The 9,135-nt window shown below is 41.0% G+C and overlaps 1 protein-coding gene across 2 annotated transcripts in view; it reads left to right on the forward strand.

The window, feature by feature from the left end:
* Positions 1 to 9,135, forward strand: part of ADCY6 (adenylate cyclase 6) — an 83,060-nt gene that overhangs the window by 51,951 nt on the left and 21,974 nt on the right. For both annotated transcript variants that reach the window (XM_070740650.1, XM_070740651.1), the window contains exons 11-13: positions 5,544 to 5,569; positions 6,269 to 6,416; positions 6,526 to 6,623. In XM_070740650.1, coding sequence (XP_070596751.1) covers positions 5,544 to 5,569; positions 6,269 to 6,416; positions 6,526 to 6,623 — 272 coding nt within the window. The remainder of the gene's footprint in view (positions 1 to 5,543; positions 5,570 to 6,268; positions 6,417 to 6,525; positions 6,624 to 9,135) is intronic.

Here is a 9,135-nt window from a genome sequence, read left to right on the forward strand (position 1 = left end):
CTCCTCCCGCATTAATTTCAAATCTTCAAGGATTTAAACAGATTGCCTGGCTTCCAACATTTTGCTGATCCAGGATGTGGTTGTTTGGTTTTGACTTCACATGTTGTATGAGCCTGGTATATAATCAGGCTTTGGGTCTTACTGCAACCACCTCGGTGTGCAGAGCAAACTGTGTTTTAGCAAGATAAGTGAATCCAGGCAATATTACCTCTGTATAGAATATACAATAGGTCCTTGAAATATTTGTTCTTTTGGGGGTGGGAGTCGTGTGATTTGCTGCTTCTGTGAATTTGTGCTGCTTCTGTGAATTTGTTCAAGCTTTTCATTTGGCAGCTTCCTCACTTCATAGCCAAGGTGGAAATTAAATCTGCTATCCAAGCAAAGCAAGCTTAATTTTTATCATTATAATCACCCTCACCTACCACATTTGGGGGTAATTTGTTGTTCATTAGTGGCACTTTTGATGGTTGCTAAGTGAGAATTGCAAGTGCCACGTTATTCATTGTTATGGGCTGCCTTTGATTTGTTGTGGGCCGTTTGTTGCTATGGTACAGATTGTTTATGAAATTTGGTAATCTAGCATCAGTTGCCATGATACTACTTGCATCTGAGAAGGAGTTCCACGGGTATCTTCTTTGTAGCAGTGCTGCCAGTTGTTGACGAGTATTGTCTTGACAAGTTTTCGTTGCCCTGTAGTAGTGGCTATAGCAGTGATGATGGTGAACCTTTGCAGGAAAGTCATACGCTCGTGTGCTTGTTGGGGCCATGCTCCGGAAAAACCAAACTTCTGCATTCTAACATGCATGCGCACCCAACAATCAGCTGGCTGGTGCACATGTGCACACCAGTTTTCAGCACTGCCACATGCACGAAGGGATCGCACTCTCAAAAAGCCGAACTTTGGCTATTACTATACCTTCTTTTCTATTATTTCTTAGATATATTTTACTATGAGTATCTCCTCTATAACCTTCATCATGTATTTTACTATGTATATATAGATATAAACCCACTAAAACCCTCATTGTGTATTGGACTAAATAAATAAATTAAAATAAAATAAATAAACTTCTGGGTTCTGGCGTACATGCACAAGTGACAATCAGCTGGCCAGCATGCATGCACACACCGGTTTTTAGCACTGCCGTGCATGTGAAGAACAGCTGATCATCGCATGTGCATGCATACCAGAAACCCAGAAGACGAACAGGCAAGGCTTCATGTGCTGGGCAACATGGCTTTGTGTGTTGGGCAACATAGGTTTGACATCATGGGGCCATAGCAGCTGGTCATATCCCACTGAGTCGACCTTCTCCAGGTCTCATCCGCTAAGCAATGTTGGCTGGCGGGGCCTAGAGGAAGGGCCTTCTCTGTGGCTGCCCCAGCCCTCTGGAATCAACTCCCTCCAAAGATCCGTACCTCCCCCACCATCCTGGCTTTTAAAACTTATCTTTCGGCAGGCTTGGAGTCGTTGAGCTTTATATCTTGTTCCGGTCATGGATGTGATTGTGTGATGGTTGTTGAAGGAATACTTTTTATACTATTGGGGTTTTAAACTATTAGTTTTAGTCTTAGGTTGGATTTCACTCATTTTATTGTATTGTATTGTATTCCTTTGTAGTAAGCTGCCCTGAGTCTGCGGAGAAGAGCGGTATAGAAACCTGACAAAATAAATAAATAGCGCAGAGCGCCTGTTTCATCTTCCATTGCAGTGGAATAGTTTACTACTTGTTAAAATGTGGAAGGATCCTATCTTGTTATGTGTTACTGTTTAAAGGAGGTCATTGTATTCCTTCCTTGGTAGGAATTTGACTTTGTTTAAGAACAATCACCTTTTGTGTCTGTTTCCTTATCCCAGTCGAATAGCTTTATATCTCTTTAGGGTGTTGCCTTAAAGCACTAATTCTGCTCCACTGAATGGCAGGAGATGAAAGATGGGTTCCAAGTCCATTCACTTAAACAGGGTCCTGGTTTCTCAAACCAATCCTACCATTGTTGCTTAATCCTAGGAGGCTTGAGATGAAGATGACAACCGCCTATGCTTTGATTGAATATGTGCCATTAAGTAATTTTCCATGACACTGTACCCCAAACCTGTTCGTGAATCCATCAATGTCTTTCATCTGTTTTGTGCATTTGAACACAACCAGAGAAAACTGCAGGATTTTCCTGAAGGGATGGGATGGTTTCCATTGACAAGAGTTCTAGCATTTTCTCCCCTTCTCCGTGCCTAAAGTCAAGGCACTACTATGGCATCTTGCAGTGATTTCTCAGACCTCTTTGGTGGGTCTGAATTTGCCATGTCTCATAGAATTACCTTTCTTTTTTTCCCCCAACCCCATGGAACACTAAGTGAAGGGGTCAAGATCTTTCTGTCCATCATTAGGGTAATAACTTTGAAAATGGAAAAGAACTGGAGCAAATTTGGTGCTAGGGAAGAATCTGGTGAAAGTAAGATTACGATTGAAAATGGGCAGAAGGCAGCTGCATTACTCTAGGCCAGAGGTCTCCAACTTTGGCAACTTTAAGACTTCTGGACTTCAACTCCCAGAATTCCTCAGCCACGAGTCATAAAAAGTTGCCAATCCACGAGTCATAAAAAGTTGCCAATGTTGTTGGAGATCCCTGTTCTAGTCACTGTCAGATAAAACAAATTTTCAGGTCCCATGTTTTCTGGCTTAGTTTTGGAACAAAGAATATGTTGCTTTAGGTTGAGAGAAGGAAGAATGCTGATTCTCCTGGATCTTTCAGTCAAAATGTCCTCTTCGAGCAACTAGCTGGCAGAACAGTGTGGAAGTGCTTCTCTTAAATGACTTCAGCTTCACCACAACAGCTATTTTCAGAAGGTGATTCTGAAATTCTGTTGCTAGCAGTTATGCTGTGCCTTCCCCAGTCTCCCCTGCCTGCATGAGATGCCTGAGGTCAGATGGGGTTTTGGAATACAATGTTGCCAGTGCACAGAGGTCATCCAAATTGTATTCATTTTCATCTAATTCAGGAGACGTAATTAAAATGCTGAACTTGCATCGAAGATAAATCAGGGAGTAAATAAGGCCTAAGGAATTGAAGTTCCAGTCATTACAAAATGGAAAGATTGTGTAACCAGAGGAGGACAACTGTATTTGGGCCTGCCTAGGAACAATTTGTATTCTCCATAAGGAATGGATTTGCCATTCTGAGATTCCCACAGAGTTGACTTTGCCTTGGAAGTTCAAAGCAGGTGCCATGATATTTTCCTCTCCCCATCTTCAGTGATATGCTAACAGTATCTCTTCTCTGTCTGTCTGTCTGTCAGGATGTATCAGGATGAGAAATACTTGAATTATGCCTAAAGTCAGAGGCTGGCTACAAAAACAGAGACTTTTTCTTTGTTTCGAAGGCAGAAGAGATTGGTAATTATTGTTCTCTGCGAACTCACTCTCGCCTCGCAAACTCGCCGTGAACCTCTTTCCCACACCTACTAAGTTGAGCATTAACCAGCCAGCAGGTCACCCTGCTTCTTAGCTGTAAATCTCGGCTATTCTGAGGCAAGCTGTGAGGCGATGTTGTTCTGTTGGCCAAAGGCCAGCCCAAGCCAGTCAGATTTATTGCACCTACCTGTGTGTTTGAAATGGGAGAGTTCAGGGAAGGGTTCTGCTTCTGTTCCCTGTGTTGGTATAATGACGTTCACAGCCAACCAGACTATTTTAGGGTTTCAGAGATTTGGAGCCGTGAGAAAAAGGGCAGCCTAGAGGGTTCTGTGACTGCTGTTCAATGTTTTTTGTATGTTTGTTTATTATTTTTATTGCATTGTTGCTGTTACTGAGGTAACAGATAACAGATAAACAGAGTTGGAAGGGACCTTGCAGGTCATCTAGTCCAAGCCCCTGCCCAAGCAGGAGACCTTTACATCTGTCTCTACCTAGGATCAAACTAGGAGATTAGAACTGCCCCCACCCTTCCTGTCTTTCGTAAACTACTTAAGACTCACTTATACTGCCAGGCATGGGGGAGTTGAGACACTTTTCCCCCAGGCTTTTTTATACTTTGTTTTATGTTTGGTATGAATGTTGCTGTTTGGTTTTTAAATAATGATAGGGTTTTATATGTTTTTAATATTAGATTTGTTCCACTGTTATATTGTTTTTATTGCTATTGTGAGCCGCCCCGAGTCTTCGGAGAGGGGCGGCATACAAATCTAATAAATAAATAAAAATAAAAATAAATAAAACTCACAACCTCCTCATTCTGAGGCAAGAACTCCACCTCTAGGCCACAGCAACTGGGCAACTTGTTGGTTTGTTTGTTTCAAGGGTGGGTTCCACTTACCTTCCCTACTGGTTCACATTGCATTGCCACTATGGGGAAATGACCCTCTGCGCATACGCAGAGGGTTCTTTGCCAGCTGTGGCAACCGGAGGACCAGTTCGAGGGCATGGACAACCCACCGTTGCTGCCGGTTTGGTGAGCAGGGGCAAATTTCTGCCACCGGTTCGGGCAAACCGATCCAAACTGGCAGCAACTCACCACTGCTTTGTTTGTTTGTTTGCCTTTGGGCCTTATCAAAGTGTAGAGAGTTCCCGAAACAAATTATTACTGAACTTTAATAAAAGCAATTTAAAATGGAATTGGATACAATACAATTTAAAATGGAATTTAAAAAAAAATCTAAGATGAAAATAGAATAAAATACAACAATGTAAGAGATAAATACAACATGATAAAAATATGTTTCAGGGTCACCCGTACAATCTACCCCAATCAATCCCGCATACGGAGATCTCAACCGATCCATTTTGCTTAAATATTGTGCTATGTTAAATGTTATTATCAGATTCTGGGGTTTTTTTTTTCCTTTTTTTTTAACAACAGGTTTTTGTAAATCACCACCACCCTTCCTTATCCATTTTGGGTGACTACTGCCAGGAATATCTTATTTGGAACAGGCAGTTCTCCACTTACGACCATAGTCGAACCCAACATTTTTGCTGCTAAGCAAGACAGTTGTTAAGTGAGCTCTGCCCCATTGTACGGCATTTCTTGCCACGGTCCTTAAGTGAATCACTGCAGTTGTTAGGTTAGTAACACAGAGGGAATTTGGCTTCCCTCACTGACTCCGCTTGTCACAAGGTCAGAAAAGGTGATCACGTGATTCTGGGGCTCTGCAAGTGCCATAAATACACGCCAGTTGCCAGGCATCTGAATTTGGACATTGGGGAGGCTGCAACGGTCATGAGCATGAAAAAGAGTCATAAGTCACTTTTTTCAGTGCCATTGTTAACTTCAAACAGTCCCTAAACAAACGGTTGTAAGTCATATTTTATGTCCACGTCACTTAGCAGGGGAAATGCTTGTTCAAATTACCATCGTTAAATGAGGTCTGCCTGTATTCATTACAATTATGAAGTTTTCTTGCATTTGTTGAAATTTACCATAAAGAGAATGGGTGATATCAAAAACTATTATATATACTGTGTGCTCTTGAACATGATACCTTCTTTCTCTCTTTCTCTTTCTCTCTCTCCCCCTCTCTCCCTCCGTTCCTCCCCCCCCCCCCCTTCTAGGGTATTGATGATTCCAGCAAAGACAAGTAAGTACCTTCATTTTACACTCTCCTTGAGATTTTCTCATTTTCTCCATCCCCGCTGCCAGAGTCCCTAAACCAGTGGTTCTCAACTTTTCTAATGCTGCGACCCCTTAATACAGTTCCTTATGTTGTGGTGTCTCCCAACCATAAGTCTAGCGCCAATTTGCCCAACAGAGCTTTAAGCTGATTGGCAGGGTGATCAGAGAGACACTCCCACTATAAACGCCTGATTGGTTGGATTGTAAAACTATGTTCCAAGGTGCCAGAATAGAAGCTTTATTTCCTAACACCATGGGAAATTTGTCTTTTCCCATGGTCTTAGGCGACCCTTGTGAAGCAGTCGTTTGATCCCCAAAGGGATCCCAACCCCCAAGTTGAGAACCACTACCCTAAACTAACTAACCACTACCAAAAACTATCATATGCAAGATGGCACCAATTTCAGAGAGGTTCACATTATTTGTTCTAGTCTAGTGATTAAGGCAGTAGATTAGAAACCAGTAGGTTAGTCTCACCTTAGGCATCAAAGTAAGCTGGGTGGTTTTGGACCAGTCGCTCTCTCTCAGCTCAACTCAGCTCACAGGATGATTATTGTAGGGAAAAGTAGGAGGAGTATTAGGTACGTTTACTGCCTTGAGTTATTTTAAATAAATTGTCTCGTGTCTTTCTTTACTCTCCAATGTGAATTTTGCCTTCCCATAGTCGAAGTACACAGGAAGCCTTAAACCCTGAGGACGAGGTTGATGAGTTCTTGGGCAGGGCCATTGATGCCCGAAGCATTGACCAGCTGCGCAAAGATCATGTCAAACGTTTTCTGCTGACCTTCCAGAAACCTGAGTTGGAGAGAAAGGTATTTCCCTTCTCTACAGTAGCTAGAATTGAGATTTCAAATTGGGCGCAAAGTCATCTGTTCCTCAATTCCTTGATAATTTTTTTCTTCTTCTCTTTTAATCCTATAGTATTCCAAAAAGGTGGATACTCGCTTTGGTAGTTACATGGCGTGTACCATGATAGTCTTCTGCTTCATTTGTTGCATCCAGATAGTCATCTTCCCGCAGTGAGTGACACATGTACAAGAGTATGTTCATCATGTACTCTTTTTGCAAACCTATTATGTACATAAGCATGTGCTCATCCATGATGAAGGTATATAAATATATATAGATATAGGTATGTGTGTGTATATATGTGTTTGTGTGTGGATGGATAGATGGATAGTTGGGTGGGTGAGTAGGTAGATCTATCTATCTATCTATCTATCTACAGTATCTATCTATCTATCTATCTATCTATCTATCTATCTATCTATCTATCTATCTACAGTATCTATCTATCTATCTATCTATCTATCTACAGTATCTATCTATCTATCTATCTACAGTATCTGTCTATCTATCTATCTATCTATCTATCTATCTATCTATCTACAGTATCTATCTATCTACAGTATCTATCTATCTATCTATCTATCTATCTATCTATCTATCTATCTATCTATCTACAGTATCTATCTATCTATCTATCTATCTATCTATCTATCTATCTATCTATCTATCTATCTATCTATCTATCTATCTATCTATCTAAATGTACCCTGTATGGGTAGTCCTTAATTCATAACCATTTGTCTGGTGACCAAAGTTAACATGGTATAGATAGTCCTCAAAGTATAACAATTGAACCCAAAATTTCTGCTGCTAAGCAAAACAGCTAATACACAATATACAGTGAAGTTTGCCCTATGTTACTTTTCTTGCCACAGTTGTTATATGAATCACTCTAGTTGTTACGTTAGTAACCCATTTGTCAAGTGAATCCGGCTTCCCCATTGACTTTGCTTGTCAGAAGGTCTCAACAGAAGATCACCTGACCCCGGGATATCACAGCCGTCATAAATATAGGTGAGTTGACAAGCATCTGAATTTTGATCACATGACTCTGGAGATGCTGCAACAATCGTAATTATGAAAAATGGTCACAAGTCACCTTTTTCAATGCCGTTGTTAAGGTCGCTACACAAGCTGTTGTAAATCAAGGACTACTTGTACTGGAAAAAAAGTGACTTGTGACGAGCATCACATTGCAATATCTCCATAGTCATGTGATCAAAATTTGGAGACTTGGCAACCAGCATGAATTTATGGGAGGTGCTGCCTCCCAGGGTCATGTAATCACCATTTGTTACATTCCCAACAACCTCCGACAAGCAATGTCCATGGGGAAGCTGGATTTGCTTATTGACGATGTAAGTCAACAACTCCAGTGATTACTTAACTCCAATGGCAAAATACAACCCTCTGAAAAATTAGGCACAATTCATTTAATAACTGCCTAACAACACAAATTCTAATCACAATTGTGGCTGTAAGTCAAAGTGCTTATATTTGGGACAAACCATATTTTTGGAGTATAAGACATACCTTTTTTCTCCCTGAAAGATGCTGAAAATTTGGATGCATCTTATACTCTGAATGTAGCTCTTTTGGGGGGGGGGGTTTCCAGCCCTAACTAGCTGCTAACAACATTCCCAGCTCTTACCGGCTTGCAAGCTCTTTCATTGTTACTCTTTGCAAAGGATGTTTTCCCAGCCCTAAGTCTTTGCAGGCTTTTTTTCATTGTTCTACTTGCTCCGAATAAGTTTCTTTCCAGCTCTAAAGAGGTGCTAACGATGTTTCCAGCTCTTACCTGCTTGCAAGCTCTTTCATTCTTACTCTCTCTGAATAAGGTTTTTTTTAAAGGCCCTAATGAGGGGATAAAATAATGTGCTGAAGCTGACCAGACTAAGGATGCTAGCCAGATTAATATCTGATAGGCAGATTTTCCCCCCCCCCCTTATTTTCCTCCCGAAAACTAAGGTGCGTCTTATACTCTGAAAAATATGGTATATAGCCAAAGGAGCCACGTACATACAGATGCAAAAACCAAAATTCCAGATTGCATACCATATTGTGCTATCAAAAAATGTGCTGTTCCTGGAAGCAACATGAAGTAAGTTCTAATGCTCCAGGAAAGCTGAAAGTTCAAAAAGAAGTGTGCAAGACTGAGGAAACTGCTTCAGCCAGGTGACTGCAAAATAATCCAAATACAAACTGGCAAGTTGTATACATACACATTATGCATGCACATGCCTTCCTACCCAGATTTCTAGCTTTGCCTTAAAATCATTAGCATATGAAGGGATCATCTACAAGAAAGAGTAATTTAGAGACAGCAGCAGGAGAAGGGAGAGGAATGCAATCTGTTGGAGCTGTTTTGAAGCTGATATTTGAGCAAAACAAAGTGAAAGTCGTTCTGAAGCAACGGAAGTCCCAGAGGGTTCATGACATAGCTGCAAAACATACTTCAGTGCTGTAGCATCATAGAACATTTCTCCCTTAGACTCTCCATGATTGACCTCTCCAGGTTCCTAAGAGGCCAGTAAAGGGCGTACATAAGTGCACTGGTGTGCCCTTCGTCCCCTGTCCAATTGTCTTTCCTTTCTCTCACTTATCATATATATTTTCTTTCTTTTATATATCCTCTCCTCTAAGTTCACTTTTACCCTTATATATATTACTACATGTCTATTT

This window comes from Erythrolamprus reginae, chromosome 2 (assembly GCF_031021105.1).
Source record: "Erythrolamprus reginae isolate rEryReg1 chromosome 2, rEryReg1.hap1, whole genome shotgun sequence".
Taxonomy (NCBI): Eukaryota; Metazoa; Chordata; class Lepidosauria; order Squamata; family Dipsadidae; genus Erythrolamprus; species Erythrolamprus reginae.